The sequence below is a fragment of the Centrocercus urophasianus genome, unplaced genomic scaffold (genome assembly GCF_019232065.1).
Source record: "Centrocercus urophasianus isolate 14NV4802_14NV808 unplaced genomic scaffold, USGS_Curo_1.0 seq_23, whole genome shotgun sequence".
Taxonomy (NCBI): domain Eukaryota; kingdom Metazoa; phylum Chordata; class Aves; order Galliformes; family Phasianidae; genus Centrocercus; species Centrocercus urophasianus.
In genome coordinates, this window is record NW_024884789.1 from 234,899 (window position 1) to 252,703 (window position 17,805).

General features: G+C 49.0%; 1 protein-coding gene across 1 annotated transcript in view; it reads right to left on the reverse strand.

The window, feature by feature from the left end:
* ADAMTS7 (ADAM metallopeptidase with thrombospondin type 1 motif 7) overlaps window positions 1-17,216 on the reverse strand; it is a 46,895-nt gene extending 29,679 nt beyond the window's left edge. Inside the window, exons 1-9 of the mRNA XM_042824216.1 lie at window positions 17,135-17,216; window positions 16,166-16,518; window positions 12,906-13,077; window positions 9,339-9,535; window positions 7,572-7,655; window positions 6,642-6,766; window positions 5,435-5,584; window positions 4,202-4,345; window positions 133-277 (exon numbers count right to left, since the gene is read on the reverse strand). Coding sequence (XP_042680150.1) covers window positions 133-277; window positions 4,202-4,345; window positions 5,435-5,584; window positions 6,642-6,766; window positions 7,572-7,655; window positions 9,339-9,535; window positions 12,906-13,077; window positions 16,166-16,518; window positions 17,135-17,216 — 1,452 coding nt within the window. The remainder of the gene's footprint in view (window positions 1-132; window positions 278-4,201; window positions 4,346-5,434; window positions 5,585-6,641; window positions 6,767-7,571; window positions 7,656-9,338; window positions 9,536-12,905; window positions 13,078-16,165; window positions 16,519-17,134) is intronic.
* Window positions 17,217-17,805: the final 589 nt, after the last annotated feature.

The window sequence follows — 17,805 nt, forward strand, 5'->3', positions numbered from 1 at the left end:
TGCAGAGCCAACCCACTGGTAGAGATTTTACTCACAGGGAGAGGATCGTCCCATGCAAAGCCCCCACTCCCCCAAAGAACCCTCAGAGCTGTATGAGTCCATGCTACGTTGGGAGGGGGGACTCTGGCTTACATCCATGTCATCACAGAAGGTGGAGTAGGCACCATACTGCAGGCGGCACTGGTGGCTCACATCATAGAGGACGCCCGGAGGCACCAGGGGGAAGTCCAGCACCTCCTGAGCAGGGGGGTCATCCAGGCACAGCCCCCAGCCCCGGCTGAAAGAGAGGTGACAAGGCAGTGTCACTGCCCGGCCGGTGCAGGCAGGTCCCATGCACCCTGCTGCAGCTGCCACCAGAGGAACCAAGCATCTCATCAGTGTTTCATCCCGAAATCCTGACTTTCATTCTACAGCTGACATGACCGTGGCTCTCCAACAAACCCTGCACCTGCTCCAGCATGTGGGTCTCTGCATGCACTTATCCAATTTCTGAGTTGGGCGATCTGATGTCTGCAACTGCAGCCCACCTATCCTCTGACACTCCAACACATCCTGGAACTCCATGACGAACAGCCAAATTGTTGCTTTGCCTAGGACCAATCTCCTGGGTTTTAGCTTTGCAATCAAGTCATCAGCAAAGCCTTCAGCCCAGGGTCCAGTCCTCAGTTTCACTACTCAAGGTGAAGGGTTTCACTGAACAAACACTGCACTGCTGAGAAGCAGATGTTGTCCTTGCGTTCATACACCAGGCCAACCCCAAAACGTCCCTGTGGACACTTCAGCTCTAGTGTCAATGCCCTGCTAATAAAAACAGAGTAGATGTCAGCAGCAAAACTCACTCGCTCTCATATCTGCTGCTACAAACAGTGCTCAGACTGTGCTGGACAGCATGTTTTTAGAAAGAGATATTAAAACTGAGCATGAAGCTCAGCCAAGACAACCCGTGGCCCACTGCCAGGCTGCTGGGAAGCCAAGATGGATGATCCTGGCTGGCTTGCTCTGCTGTGAGTGGTTTTGCTATGATACTTCCCAAACACACAAGAAATTGTCACTAGTTTAGCTTACAGTGTTGATTTAAACTAACGCGTTTCCAGCAAAGCAAAGTCTCCAGCGTGGGTTTCTGAGCAGATTAGATTACTGCAGCTTGTTGTGATTGGGAACAGGTCTAAATTAATGTGGAACAGGATTCCTTCCTAACCCAAGCTGGCAAAACAGCCCAGCTCAGGAGCAGCAGTGAATGGGGCTGGGAGTCACAGCAAGCACCCCTCTCACATCCTGCATTGGAGAGGTCCTCTCCAGGCACCTGCCAGCCCCGTGCTTGGCTAGAAACAGCCAGTGGGAGCACAGCTCCTTAATATACCACATATATAGTTTTTATAAGCAATTTCCCCATTGAAAAAAATCAGTAAACACATTGCTTTCAGCAGCCCATGAGCTGGAAAGTCTCACTTTCCAAGTCCAGCAGTGAGAGCATCCTGCCTTCCCTCTGGCCCCCTGGAGAGGAGGACTGCTGTGGGGGATTCAGGCCTGAGCTGGGCTGAATTAGGTGTGAATTATGCAGCTGGATGCAGTACCATGTCCAGCCTCAAGCTATAAGCCTGTTTCAGGCCTACAGCAAAGTCGCTGCACTGCAACTCCAGTGGATTTTCTTTGCACACTGACAGAATTCACTTAAGAAGCATATGTTGTCTAAAATTAGAAATGATTACATCTTTGCTGGGAAAGTCAAAGCTTAAGCACTGGACTCCTGCTCTAGCTGCATGAATGGAAGTGCTACTCCTTTGGATTAACCCACAATCATCTATTCTGGCAACAGCATATGGGGCCTGACACCACCCCAAAAATGCCCAGGGCCCTCTGTTCTGCTGAAGGCACTTTTTGTCTTGCCTCAGTTTACAGGAGATCTCTGCAGTCCCCATATGGGATAGTTTAGATCTCTAGAGTTATGCTCAAAATCTATTTCTTCATCAACCACTTTACAGCTGTCCTACTGATATCTTCAACTGGTCTCCAGATTTTGCAAAATAAACTTAACTGAGCCAGCAAGAGTTGGCATGAGTTTAATCTGGCTTTGAAGGGATGTACAGTGACCCACACAGCAGTAAAAATTCACAGGGGTCTGCTTTGCATTTGCCTATTTCAGTCTGTTCATTAAAGAGCTGCGTGACGGAATAGATGGATGTTGATTAGATCCCCATACGCCAGTGGGCTGGGAGTATCTGCAAATACGCTCGCAAGCAGGATTAAAATTCCAAAAGCTCTTGCAGAACTGGAAGAAGGATCCAAAAAAACAGGACTGAATTCAATAAAAACAAAGGCAAGGATTTAAACTTGGGAGGAATCAGCTGCACAAACAGGGGAGTTGGAATGACTGGAGAAGAGCATTGCTGTAGAAGAGCTGGTGCTAGTGGCTGAGCAGGGGCAGTAGTGGGTGCTGCAGGAGCAGACCAGCCAGGCTTCAAGTGGTGGGGGTCAGCTAGAAAGAGCCCATGACAAGGTGATGGAGGAAGACCTTCAGCTCTGCAAAAACAGGCTGAAAAATGAATTGTCTTGTCTAGAGAAGGAAAGACTGAAGGGAAACATGACAATCAGCAGCAGTGGGATGAAGGCAGGCTTATCCACACCACGGCATATTCATGGTCCTTGCAGAGCATTATGAGATACATAATTCTTCCACCAGCCAGGCTTAAAAGAGCTCACATCAAAGTGAGGGATGCAGAGAAGAGAGGCCCTTCAGCTTCTTCCCACCCAAAGCCGCTGCCTCGAAGATCACAGAGCCCTGTGCATGACCACAGCACTGGAGCTGTGCTGCCATCAGAGACACAAATCATTTTCTGATTCTTAAACGCTCACCAGTGTTCACTGTTTTGTAAAACAATGACCATAATCTGAGAGTGTTGTGTTGGTTTTTTTTTGACATGAGTCTGTTCCAAGCACATCTAGCAATCCCAGGTCAGGAGGCTCTCATTTTTTGGCTCATTCCTTCCCATTCTCCTGCCAACACTGTATTAAAATGCACTCATGTCCGTGCTCGCAGCAGGCCTCTCCTTCGCCTCTGGGATGTCACAGATGCTGAGAGGTGCCTGCTGAACTCTGCTCCACTCCTCAAGAAAGAGCTGCCCCTTCTGGGAGTGGAGCAAAGAGATGAAAACACCACTGGACAGGCAGCCAGATGGTCTGCTTCTTCCCTGGGCTAATGGCAGCCCAAGGTTACCGCCAGCAGGAAATGCTACATCTCAAAACAAAGGTTAAAAACAAAAGGCCAAGAGCTCCGTGGAGCAAGAAAGACTCATTCCGCTGAAAGCCACAAATCAACAGTAATTCACTCTAGCTGGAGCCAAGCCCATGTTTTAGGCCACTGGCTGGAATTTAGAAATGGGAGCTCAGCACCACCCAGTATTCCTAATATGCAGCTCCCAGCCCCTCACAAACACACTGGCTGTAGCCAGAGCTTTTCTATTGCTGTTTCTTAAAGATGCTCTCACTGTTTCCTAATCTTCTCGTGGCAAGAAAGGAAAACATCCCTCTGGTGCTAGAGACTGGCTGACAAATGTAAGTCTTGGGCCACGTTCCTAAGAATTTAATAACAACAGCCACAGGGCACTAAAAATAAACAAATGCATGAAAGAATGTGGCTTGATGTCATCTCCTCACATGGTGCCTCCCATCTCTAGGCAAACATCACGTTTGCCCCAGGCAGAACCTTGCTGCTAGGAGGAGTGGAAAGCAAGATCAGGGGTGCAGTAAGAGGTACAAATCCCATGTGCTATGGAAAATTGCTCCTTCTGCTCAGCAGCCTGGACGCAGTAATGTGCTTCCAACTGCACACTTATCTGTTAGGCTGGTGCAAGCAACACGTGGCTGACAATGTGGCAGAAAGGAGCACAGCCAGCTCCAGCATTCTGCTGCTGGGGCAACCATGCTTTGGAAATCCCACCAGCTAAGTCAATGAAGAAAAATGCTCTGGCTTTATTTATTCAAACAACAACCACTGTGTCACCCTGCACAAAGGTGCTTTTGCATTCCAATACAGCAAGGACCGAGCCAACTGAGCAAGTTAGAAATACCATCGAGTCAAGGGTGACTTCTGAGGCCAGAAAGTATTTTGCAGACCCCAAAGCTCAACCCAGCCACAACTCATGCAGCCAGCTCAGCCCCGAGCACCGATGCAAACGAATGAGAAGCAGCAGCAAGGACTTACTCGAGGAACCGTGTGATGTACTCCCGGCTGCAGCGGGACCAGGTGAGCGGGGACGTGTCATACAGGAGCTGTGGAGACATGATGAAAGGTCTTTTCCCAACTGGCTCACAGTCATTGCTGCTTCCATCATGCTGAATCCCAAAACTGTGTAAGAGCACAGTCCCACAAAGGAGAGGTGAGCCACACGCCTGCTACAACCGCGCAGCTTCTCTGCTTTCTGACACACTATACCAGACACTACAAGCATTTGCAACTTTATGGAGACACATTAATTAACAGGGAGCACTTAGCTATCTGGGAAATTCCAGTGGGACCACAGATGCTGTCACAAGCTTTGTCCCATATGTTACGGACAAGGAGAGCCAGACATCCTCTCAGCATGCATCTTGCAAGGGCTCAGGTGGGATTCTGTTGCTCCACAGGTAAGAGAACCCCATGCCCTTGGTGAGCTCCCATGCCCAGCAGTGGCAAACAAGAGGCCACTCAGTAAGCTGAGAAACATGGCTGTGCTCAGGGCTCTGTCCAGTCCCTGTGGCTGCAACACTACGTGCAGGGAACATAAGCCAGCAGGGGAACAGCCCCACGAGCTTATGTCTCCTTGCCCTGGAGTAAACAAATGACTTTTTGTCACTACTTTGAAGTGACAAAGCCAATGGACTGTGCTTCATACAGAGAGCATGGAGGTTAGCATTTAACTGAAAAGATCTATGAATTCAAAACTTAATGTGTAATCATTACATGAAATTTTTCCCATTGTACAAACTTTATGCTGGAGTTTTACTTCAGCTCTCTTACTGGCAACTCAGCCAATAACAAAGTAATGAGAATATTGAACAAAATCAGTTTAATTAAACTGGCTGGTTACAGACTTTTACTGTAGAAAGATACAGACTATGTTGTACAAATGATTTTCTCAAGTTCAGCTGAAATCAAGATCAGAAAAATCCTGTCTCTGATGCCATACATAGACTCTATTTTAAAACCTCTCAGTGAACAATCCTCTCCTCAACAGCTTTTAGTATCAGCAACATGGGTACACAAACGTGTCATTTGTGAAGGGTTCCTTGAATCCAGCTCAACCAAAAGCCGAACTCTGAAACAGCTTCTCAGGGTACATTCCCTGAGATTCAGGGAACTCTCAGCAACGTCCTTCCACCTCTTATCTGTCCCTTGTCAGGTCCTGACTAAGCCATACAGAGGACGGGGTCAGAAAGGAGAAGGAAGGCAGGGTACCTGTGTCCAAGCTCGTGGGCCACAGTGAAGGCCAGGGGCAGCCCTGTGTCCTCATTGATGTTGCAGCTCCTGTGGGGCTGGCACATCCCCGCCACGTGGGACAGACCCAGGGTCTCACAGGGTCTGTTCATTGCTGCGCAGATGTCCTTCCTTGGGCGATTGAAAACAACACACACAGTAAAAAGAGGGTTGAAGACAGTAAGATCCAAAGGGTGATGTGAAACTGAGTGAGGACAGCTGCCTCAAAGCAAGCCCCTCCTGCCCCGTGGTCCCAGCCTAACAGGAAGCCTCTAAGGCCAGCAAACACTGGCCAAACAGAAGCAAGAATGGAGACATCCAAATGTCTTTCCACACAGAAAGATTTATGACTCTTCCTTTCCCCTTTACTCTTTCAATATCCCCAGCTTATTAGAAAGCCTGATTAATGGAAACTGCAAGCCAGACTGGCTACGTTTATTCTATTGTATAAATAAAGTTGATGCTGGGAATAATTAAGCAATTACTACATTTCTTGGGGAAGTACATTGCAGTGGTGTTGTGGTCTAGGGCAGGGGAGCTCCAGCCACCCAGGAAGAACAACTCCATTAAAGTACGTGCCCTTAAGTGCCTTATTTCTACTACAAAGCAAATTTTCTAAGGAAGATAAAACTGTTGTGGGTTGTGAATCACTGCACAAACAACCACGATACTGCCAACATTCAAGCTGCTGCACCATGAAACCATCAAACCACATTCTGACTGCAAGGTATATAAATTTGGCCAGAGACAAGAATTCCACCCAGCTACACGGGAGGTGAGGGCCTGCTCTGAGCCTCCTTTACAAATCCTGGAATTCATCTACAAGAGAAAATGGAGAGCTAATCCTGTGTACATCTGCTGCAAGGACACACCCATTCTAGGGCTTCCCAATAGGGCCACAGTGAAAATCTGGTTTGGAAACTCCAACTACTGGTAAACTCAGAGCAGTTTCCAGGTTTAAAACTGAGGTCTGACATCAGTTCCAGCCACTAGAGCCAGACCACTTTCAGATTTCAAGTTATATATTGAATATGCAGGCTTCCAAACAGGGCTGAGGTACAGAGAGTGAGATTTAAACAGCTTCCACTAAAATACGCAGCTAGCTGCCTGTGTCCCACCTGCCTGCTGCCACAGGAGGAGTTTCTAGGTGGTGGAGTAAAACCTACAGCATAAAACCAGGACACGATACCTTGTGAGCAGGACTGCAACATCATGATGCAAGGGATGGGAATCTCCTTTCACATTAATGCTCTTCTGCCATTTGCAAAAGCTTTTCAAGGTGTTGTCTGCATGGTGGGAGATTTTCAGATCCTCCTGCCAACACAATTAAAAGTCAGTTGTCATACCGTTACTGGATCTGTTTGGTTTTTAGGATGCAGTGCAGAGGATCTGATCTCTGTCCCATCAGAGTAAGATCAGGAGTAACTGCCATCTAGATGGAATTGCTCTGCGTTTTGGAAGCCGTAGGCTGGATGAGAATATAGTCGTTTGTTTCCATCAATGATTCAACTGAACCATGAAGTCATCTGATATCAGGGGTTAAGAAACGCTGCAGGAAAATACTCCATCCAGGGCGATGTGCTTTAGAGAAGGATGCAGCTGCACAGCCAGACTGAGCAGCGACTGCTGCAGCTGGGAAACACAAACAACCACCAACTCCCAGCTTCCGCTGGTGCTACCAGCAGGCAATGCTCCTGGGACGCCGCGAGCGTCAGCTGCTCAGCCTCTGCCGGGCCATTCCTTGCAGCTCCAACCTGGAGCCTCGCCTGCCCCATGTCTGAAGGGATGCTGCCACAGGCTGAGTGCCAGTGGTACCGGGTACCATCCCATCAGTCACAGGACGAAAGGAAAGGTACTTCCAACTACCACAGTGGCTAAATTACAAATTGTTCTAAGAATCATGATCCGCAGCTCCTCTGACATATAACCCTCCCAACTTTACCAGACCTGCAGCCCATGCAGAAGACTAGGAAGTAAAGCATGGGAATCTGTGTTAATCTCACACAATCCATCCATGGAAAATGTGTATGAGAGAGTTTACAGGCTTTCATGGCCAGCTCTCTGTGTATCCCAATTTGCTACCAGAATGGAAGTGTGAGTCATTTTGTTTTCTTTTCACCTCTTCATTCTCCAGCAGGATGAGTCGCACTATAGCAATGTTGATGGGGTTCCCAATGCTGGCGTGGTGGAACAGCCCCGCCACCTGCAAAGCACAAAAGTCAACTAAATAAAGCCCAAAACAAACATCTTGCCCCGTGACAGTTCTCCTGGTAAGTACATTTGCAAGGCAACATGAGCTTAAGGGGAAGCTACTGAAGGTTGTCGACAACATCTCAACATGTTGGGGAATTCCCAAAACTAAAAGATAAGACCAGATGTAGACCCAGATTAAAGCATTCATAATACAATGGAAACTGATATAATCTATGTAGCACACTGAAACTCAACCAGAAATGCCTGGGGGACCACCTCCACTTTCACTCCCTAACAGACGTGTTGAACGCCTCAAAGCCAGCGCTCTGCCAGTGTCTTCACCAACACCGGGAAATCCAGGATGCTACCCTGAGGTCCTCTACCCAATCCCACCCTCTCTTACAGCCATCAACTACACCTCTTCTGAAATGCAAACAGATGCTACCACAACAGCTGGAGAGCAAACAGATTATACCAACTCACATTGACTTATCTGCCTGTCTTATGGCTTTAGCAAAACCTCCCTGGATTTTCAAGACCACCAGGAGACTTCACACATGACCCTGGATGTGGTCCTGCTCAAGGTGGCCTGGCATGAGCAGGGGCTGGGCCAGGTCACCTCCAGAGGTCCCTTCTCACCTTAAACCAGTCTGATTCTGTGACTCCAGGCAACATTAAGAGTGGTACTCCAGATGTCCAAGGTCAGTTCATTAACACACCATACCACCTCGTTAGGAGTCAATGCCTCCAGAAAAGTCTGAGTTTAAGGAGCAGAATGAAAACCCGAGGAATTTCAATGCAAGTAGTAGTTAGCTTTCAAAACCTGCCTGTAAGTTTTACCTCTAAATACTCCTATGGTTTAGTGCCAGGAAAACAGCTCAGCTACAATCTAGATCTATGCTCTACTCCTTCCCTCGGCTGCCCTCAGTGGCACCTTCCCAGGAAAGCCATTCACATTTCTGCCAACCAGACTAGTGCACTCAGCCATCGCTGGCAGGCTGGCACCGGCTCTGCAGCATTTGGAACTGAGATGAAAAACACGATGGCAGCTGCCCCGCAGCGCTCCCTTTGTGGGTGTCTCTTATTGGCACTGCCAGCACTGAGATCAAGGAAGCCTGAGCCAGAACTCTCACATCCATACAGGTCTTTTCCTGTGAGGTGGCCTCCTTATCAAGCAGGGGGCTGTGGGTGGCCCCAGCACAGGCTTCAGAGTGGTTTCAACTTCAGCTGCACCTCCCCACCCAAGCAGCCTGCTTGCCTGACCAGAGAGAGCAGTGGTGGTGATGATGTGGCCACGGGCAGCATCTGCCCCCTCTCTGTCCTGAAGCAGTAGGTATGGGAGGAGCAGTCCTGCTCTTGCAGTATCTGCCTGGCAGGCCACGTTAACCACCCTCGGTGAGAAAGGAAAGGGAACAGCCTTGAGCCCCACGCAGAAAGTGAAACCAAGGCAGGCTGAGAGCTGCTCCCATCTGCACCAAGACTTTGGCCTAGGGCTCGCTCACAGCAAACCACCCTCCTGAAGCAGATGGAGGACTGAACAATGCAGCAGAGCAAACGTGAGGGTGGGAACAGCCTGTTTGGTGAGAGATTTGCTGAGGTCTCATCAGGAATGAGCTGTGGCAAGCCCAGTATGTCTCATCAGCTGCATCTCCAGGGACCTGGCAGCTCTGCAGCTGAGAAAATTAGGACTCACCATGTTCATCACAGTCAGCACGTACTTCTCGATGTTCTCACTGCCATGGTATTCTATCATCTTGGTGTCTGCCACCACCAGCGTTTCCACCCACTTCTCTTTGCTGATGGAACGCTGCTTTATTCTTCTCTTCCTGTATTGTTTCTGTTCCCATCTTTCCCGCCGCTTCTCAGACTTCTCTAGGCTTTCCTGAGATTCTGAGAAATTAAAGGGAGAAAAAAAGACTCATTTTTGTGCAAAAAATCTGCAGCACTGGTAAAATAACATCAAGATGCCTTTTTTTTTAATTAAACAATCTGTTGGTGTTGATCAAGAGGACTCTCACTCAGACTCATAACTTACTCACATATTCACTGTGCTTTCTGCTCAAAAATTCAGTGAGAGATGAAAACAGTGACTTCACAACACCGTACAGCAGCATTAGCGAGAAAGAAAAAAAATCCTTTGAAGTAAATTCTCGAAGGGAAACAGGGTCTGAAATATTTTGTGAGGAGCATGCAGCCTCCTGGAGCCGAGCACTTGCGTTCTGTACCAACACGTTAATTTATAGGCAAACATGGAGAGAGGCCTGACCATGAACTGTACTGAACAACAGCAGTGGCTCAGCTCTGCTGAGTACAATCAAACATTTTTATTTTGCTGGGAAAGACAGCTCCCCGGCACCATAAACTCCATGCCCTGGAAACTGGATGTCCTGAGCCAAATCCCAAAGATCATCGCTGCCCTGGACGAGACTGAAACACCCGCAGGGCTGCACAGAGATTTCCTTGGCCACATGAAGACTGAATTCTGGGTTTCTGTGCTGCTCATCCCCAGAGAAACAAGGAGGACATTCACTGGGCTCAAAAGACACACGATGCCAGAGGAGAGCTTGGAGGCTGCCAATGCACACCAGAAACTGGGAATTCTCATGTCGAGACTTTTCCTGTGACGCTGCTCCAAGATCAAGGTCAGGGTCAGCCCCAAGTTGGGCAAAGGCTTCACAAACCACATCACACACAGTGGGAAATGCTTTTATGACCAGTTTCTATGGGCTCTGCCTTACTTCATTAACAGTGAACTTTTACATTTTATGGACTATAGTGTTCTTTAGCTGTACTTTGTGCCCCAGCCTGAAAAATCCTAAGTATCTGAATAATTTGATGAATTGCTAATACCACTGTGACAGTTTAATCACAACAGCTTCCTTGGAGTTCCTTTGCTGCTGAGCTTCCATGCGGGACGCAGAGCACGGTGCACACAGCTCCCTGGCTACCTGGCAGGGTCTGTATGGCATTTCCCCTCAAGATCCCTCGCACACTTGCCCAGCTGTACATACAGGCTCACAATACGCAGCACAAGACATCAACAGGAACTGAATACCAGGCTGATCAAACCCCGCCTGGCTGTGTGCGATCATTTGCAAAGAAAACCAGCAATACATCAGTAGATGGTGAAAGACTTGAGGTAATACAAATCCTGTAGACTTTCAGCTCCCTTTCCAGGGCACATAAATCATGTCCACACTGCTGCTCTGGATTCAAATAGAGATTCAGCTATATTACACACTGGCCACACCATACCTAGGGAAATTCATTTACAGAGCAACAGGCTTCAAAGTCTAGAAGGAAGCATTATTACTCTTATCAGTTTATTCATTTTGATTAAAAGAAGAATGCCTGAAGATAACATGATTATTGAATAAAAGGGTTTGGGGAAGCTCTAGGGAGTTGGTAAGACACTGACTGGAAGATGCAACTTCAAATATTCAGACTGGAAAAGTAAAGCATCCCATCTTTCCAATTTCCCTGTCTTGTGTCTGTCTGTCACAGCTGCACACAGATCCGTGCTTCACAGCTCTGAAAGCTGCAGAGATCCTAGCCTACAGCTGCTGGCTTGGCGTGGGAGGCCGGCGCTCCCAGCTGCAGGCACTGCTGAGCTGTGGGGATGCTGCCCCAGCTCTGAGGTGAGTGACTCATCTCATGCTCGAGACCTGCTCCAGACTGTGGGTAGAAATGTACCTTTGCTGTTTCTCTTGACTCCAGGATTTCTTCCTAAGGCAGATACCTGCCTATTACACGATTTTACTGCAGGCAGACATTCAATTCTCAGCTAGGCAGAGTTAAAATAGCTCCAAAATAACAAGGGCAACACAAACCTCAGTGTAGCTGCACCGGCCTTTGGGGATGTGGGTTCATGCTCCAGCAGCTAGGCTGCCCAAAGCACTGATTGTTCTTCACTGAGAACAGCGTCAACCAGTTTATGACTAGCCCTGGGATTTTATCATGGAAAAGACTTCGAACTTCCTTCTCTGAGCCTCATGCTCTCTCCCTCCCAGAGCCAGAACTGCAGCCCCTGATCCTCTGCTTGTGCAATGCAGCCTTTGAGTTCTGCTCCAGCAAAAAATACCCTGCAAGAAGCACAGACTGCTGTACCTTGCAGATCAGCTCTCAGCTCTCAGTGCTGTCCATCTGAGCCACCACTGCTTGCCTTTTCCAGGAAAGGCCAGCCCTCTCCCTGGAGCTCAGGAGGAAAGCAAAGAGATCACTGTCCAACAGAGACCCCACACAAACGCCCTGAGGGAGGGGGGGGTGCAAAAAACTGCTGATTTTCTACCTCTCCAAAAAGCAGCAGGGAGAGCAGCCTTGGCAGCCTTGGACAGCTAGCTCCTTGACACTGGTACAACAGGGTGCTATGGATACAGAAAGCATTTAATCTGCCATAAAATAATTCTGCTGGGCAGAAGGGCCATGGTGACAACCTGGATTCACTGGCGTAAATGGGAATTGTGGTGTTTAGCTCATGGAAATCAAATTTTACTCCAGAAGTCCAAGCTTCTGGCAAGTCACAAACTGATGTTTGCAAGGAATCAAAAACAAATATTCAGTCTCCACATCACAGGATGCTTGCAGCAGGCTTGGGAGGAAAAGATGAATGAGAGGCCTGAGGTTCAGCATGCTTGTGAGAAACATAAGCAAATACAGGAAAATTGGCAGGGGAAAAAAAAAACTGCCGTAATTCCTGTGACTTGTGGGCTCCACACATGAATGTCAGAGAACTTTTGCCTGCTGCTAAGCAAGCAAATTTTCCTGACTTACAATTTGAACCAGTGGTCAGCCTTCCCATAATAAAAACGCTTGTGGAAACCACTGTTTGCCTACACTTTCAGAAATTTGGCCATCCTGCAGCAAGGAACCCAAAGCCAGCTGGCAGACACCTACCAAATGGGCCCAGAACGCCCACCACCCACAGAAACCACCACAAAACCACAGCTCAGCTGCGTCTCAGTGCTCTGAGCATTTCCTTTCCAGACAGAGAAGTGGCAAAGGGAGGGAACCAGCACAGCAACTTCCAAAACTCAGAGCATTCACCTCAGTGTCCTTCAAGCTAAAAGCTGGGTGCTGAGATCGCATCACAGGAGCTGAACACTCCCGGATTTTAAGATAAGCATGTCTGCTGAGCACCTTAGAAGACTAAGGATTGGCACTGATTCCTTTACCTTCTCACTGCGTACTTCAAATTACAGAACCCAAATTATGAATTCTAGGATCTAGCCGTTCATCGTGAGAGGTACGAGAGGAGAAATACCTTGCACACCGCAGGCTGCCCATGCTGCTGGCTGCTTTCTCTCTTGCTCTCCCGGGTGCTCAGGAGCATGGCGTTTGTACACCCTGTGGGGCTGTGCTGCTGCGTCCTCGGGAAAGCTGGCGGCTACTGGTTCAATGAAATAGTCCTCGTCCATGAGCCGAAACACACCTTTCTAGCAGGGAGAGACAGAGATGTAATCATGAAGCTGTCCGCACCTAGTACGAATATCAGGAGGGGAGAGATTTGCAAGATGTTCCAGGCAGAAACATGTCTTCTCTAAAGAGGCTGTTCTTATGGGTATTTTGAGCCGGTGCTGGCCCAGCTGTAACACACTGTTATGGACTCACCTGGGATCGCAGAGCCCCAGACTGCATCTCAGGAACAGTTACACAAACGCACCTGCATTTGCCGAACGAGAAGCTCTTGGATTGGGCAGCTTCATCCCCAGCAACCAGGAGCTCCTGGTCTGGGTTCTGCAGCTGGAGCAGAGATGGCTGCCCCGTTAAGCCTGCCCTGCAAGGGCTGCGTTCTGCCCCACAGAGGTTCTGTGGGAATGCTGAGGGCTCTGCTGTCTGCAGGAAGGTCTGTTTAAAACGCTCTGCTAATCTCACTGCACCTCACGTGCCATGGCCCACCACTGCTCACAACACTGACATCCCTGCTCCTGCCTCCCTGACACTGATGCACAACAGGCTGTAACAAGAGGAGCAGGCAGCAGAAGGTGAAATGTTACACACAGGAGAGCACAACCCAGATTCAGCACTATGCTTCATTTTAGAATCCTTGACAGGAGGAGTCTGAAGTCTTCTAACAGCCTTCTAAGAAAGGTGAAGCCTTACTCAGAAACTGATCTCAAAGGCAGGTACGGTTGTTAAAGAAGGAATAATTATCCCATGCTACATATCTACCAAGTGCTGGACCAGCTGCTGCACAGGGAGGAACAAGGGAGGAACGTGTCCCTTTGAGGCACTATGCGACTTATTTCAACAGGAATTTTGGGACAGCCCATCTGTGCTTTACAGCTCAGAGGCAGAGAGTGCTTCTAACAAAGCAAAGCTGGCCTTGAAATGCAAGATATTGCCACTGTGTACAAATGCAATATGCTTCTGTAGCCTCCAGAACTAGATTGTCCCACACCAGCAATGAGTTCCTTGTTCACACCCTGTAACCCTAGCACAATTACCAGGTGTGTGTGAGTAATTCACTGTAACAGAGCTCAGTGACACACTTTACTTTCTTTGATCGTTATGTCAGACACAAGCACGTTGTCAGTGCATTTTCCTCTGGTTTAGCATCTGACAAAAAGCTCTGGTTATTTTAAGACCAAGCAGGAAAACTCTGAAGCAACTTAAGGCTGAAGTTTTCTCACCACTCAGGTTATTGGCTGCAGGCAGCATTGTGCTGATGCCTTTTGTGAGCTAACAGTTTTTTCTGCTCCTTAACAAATGATACACACCTACAGCATTTATATGATACTGTTCATTTCCAACCCATTTTACAGGCCTTAATTATGTGATTCTCCATCATAAAAAAGGTGTTTCCAGATGACACGTTATGCAGAAAATGAATTACTTAATGAGTATTATTTTTTCTCCCATCCATAGTTCAGTCACAAAGAGATGTTAACCCCGTTAACCAGTTCCTTCAGCACCTTGAAGACAGGAGTTATTACAGACCCAGCTTTTCAGATGGAAAAAACTGCCCAAAGCCATGGAGGAAGTTAATGCACAGGCAGCATTAGAGTAGTATGACTGCAGTACCCAGCTCTGGGCTAAGCTGCTCATCCTTCTCAAGCCCTTTGGCAGGCTTCCTTCAGACCTCAAACCTCACTGGCAGAACCCCAGTTGCTGCACTGACAGTGAAAGTGCAAATAAAATGATCTGACCCCCCAACTCAGTAAGCAATGAAGGCAAGGTGCTGAACACCCTCAGATGCTGTTAAATCTGGTGGGAAAAGAGCAACTTTGACATCTCCCAGGATGCGCACGGCATTTTTCATGACCTTCTTCATGCTATGCTGCCAGAGCCAACTCTTCTGAGCTTTTGGACACACTCAGCATCCCTCCCATGTCCACTCCATCTGCACCATCTACTTCTTGAACTTGAAATCCTGGCCCAGAACCGGCATGGGGAACAGCCCCAGGTATGTGCCTCAGCTCCTGCCCATCACAGGGAAGGTGTGAGCTCCTGCTACGTCCAGCAGCACAGCTGTGTGCTCAGATTTGTGATTCGTGTGGCCTGCACAGACCTCCAATTTACAAACCATTATGCTTTAGCAGGCCAGCTCAACATACAGACACATACTGCTTTTCTTTAAACACAGGAAGCTTGAAACACAAACACAGCCCTCAGCTGAACTGAAGCCACCTGCAGCAGCCAGAGGACCTGCTGGGACTCAGAGAGAAGCATGCAGGAAGCCAGGGCAAGGAATTACCAGCTCTGCAAATGCAGAGACGTGGGGCACGAGGACTACTGCTGATTTGTACTTGCAGCAGCAGCAGCCCTGTACCCCGTGTGCGTGCCAGCTCTGTGCAGGGTCACCACATGAAGCAGAACCCCCTCTTGAGGCAGACACCCCTACTTGAGGAGTGTCTGTGCATCATGTGAGTTATGAAGTTACACCGTAATGATTCTGCAAATCTCTGAGAGATTTTCAACCTTGCGGGGACCCAGTACCTGTGCCAGCCAGATGCAAGCTAGTGCAGACATGCAAATTTATGCTAAAGACATGAATTTGCCTTCCTAAGTGCCTACACCACAGTCTTACTAGTGATAATGACTTTGGCTTTCAGCAAAACCTACCTTCTTAAATGTCCCTATTGCCTTTGAAAATACTGGCCGTGGAATAAGACAGCTGATGCTCACTTTTAGTGAAAAGAGATTTCACTACACATGAACCACATGATCATGAAACAGTATTTCATTATCGTGAGATATTTCATCATCTCCAGGCTTCGATCAACTACGCTTTCAGATGAGTTTCTCATAATCCTATATTTATGTACCAGAAGATGAAGGCCATATGGGAATTGCTCTTTGGGAATTCGGACACAAGCACAAGTAAACACAGTCCCAAGAGTTCCCAAACTACTGGAATCCATGGGAAATTTACAGTCAGGTCATCCGAAGCAGCATCAAACCTACACAATGACATCTTGACTCCACTGCTATCAGGAGGAATTTTGCCAGTACCTTCCAAAGAAAAAAGGATTTCACACAGCTTCTGCTATTTCCCTGTCGGCTGAGAACCCTGATACTCACCAGCCCATCACAGGTACTGAGCGCAGCCAGGCCTCCCTTCAGCGTCCGGCTCCGGACCTCCCCGATCATGTGGCAGGAGTTATACGTGTGGGACTGGATCTTGGCACCGGCGATTCCCCCGTACCGCCTCTCACTGACAAACCCAGGGGTGAGGAGGTTGACGTTAAGGCTCAGGTTGAATTTCAGCGGTTGTCCTTTGTAATGCAGTTCATAGAAAGCAAGAAACTTGTTCTTGGAGGAAAGAGACCTTCTGTGAAGGGCTCGGTGGGACAAGTCGTAGGACAGAAAGGATCCGCTCTCATCAACCTTGACTGGATGAACGATGTCGCTGCTGGAGGACCACAGAGCAGGCTCTGCAAAAAGAGGGTTCCTGTGGTTAGCTTTACAGTCAATCTTTCCTCCTACTGCTTGAGCTGGCTCCCAAGACAGCTCACTGGGGTCAGTTACCCAGATGTGTGCTGGATCTGGTAGCTGTGCCTACTGCCAGTTCCCAGTACCTGCAAAGTACGTGCATTGTCTGGGCTGCTTCACCTCACCTCTGCCCTCTGGCAGCGCATCCTCACCTTCTCCCACGGGCTACTGCTTATAGCTGATCCCACAAATATTAGTCACGGTGCTCTGCTCTGACCAAGGACCATCACAGCACAGCTGGGAGCCAGTCCCAGTTTCCATGCACACATTCCCACTGTCTAATTACAGTCATTGCAGCAAAGTAAATAAATAAATAAATAAATAATCTGAAACGGTGCCTGGAAACCGTGCTGGAGATTTCTGGTGGTAAAGCACCTCCCCGGCCTCAGAGGGTCGCAACGCTCCTCCAGCCAGCCGCTGCCGCGCTCCGGTCCGTGAGCATCGAGAGAGCCTGCGGTGAGCCGGGGAACCCGGGCAGCCCCGGGGCCAGCTCTCCGGCCGCAGCTCCGCACCCGCGGCCATCCCCGCACGCATCCCCGCACGCATCCCCGCGCTCACCTGGCTGCTCGGCGCCGCCGCTCCGCTGCACGCCCGCGGCCAGCGCGGCGGCGAGGAGCAGGAGCCGTCCCGGGGCCGACATGGGTGCGGGCAGGGCCGGGCCGGGCCGGGCACTGAGCGTCTCCCGGCCCGCGGGGCCGCCCCGCCGCCGCCGCCGCTCTCCCGGCCCGGCCCCGCCGCTGCCCCGCGGCTGCCGGCACAGCTCGGCAGTGACCCCGCGCGGCCGCCGTATGCGGGGACACTTCGTTCAACACGGGCAACCCGCTTCTTCGAGGAGTGGAAAGCAATAGCGTTCGGTGGTGAGCTTCAGATCTCGGAGGAAAAAACGCAGATTTGCTCTAAATCATCTCTTCCTACCGGGAAGGTGCGTGGTTTTGGCTCCTCTGTGAAACCGCTGCCTCCCTTCAGTTTCACAGCACATCTGCACAAACGCCAATGAAAGACACTTCGTTAATGCTTTATTTCAGCTGCCATTTTCCCCAGTAGAAAAACGAGGCCGGAGTCTTTCCCTTTTTACATCTCTGTATTTTCCGATTTTTTTTTTTGTTTTGTTTTGTTTTTTTTCATGATAAAAAGAATGGGAAATACAACACGTGGATCATTTTGTTTTATTTAAATAACTCCTTGGCAGAGCACAAAGGCTGCAGGAAATTATAGTCCCTTCCTCACTA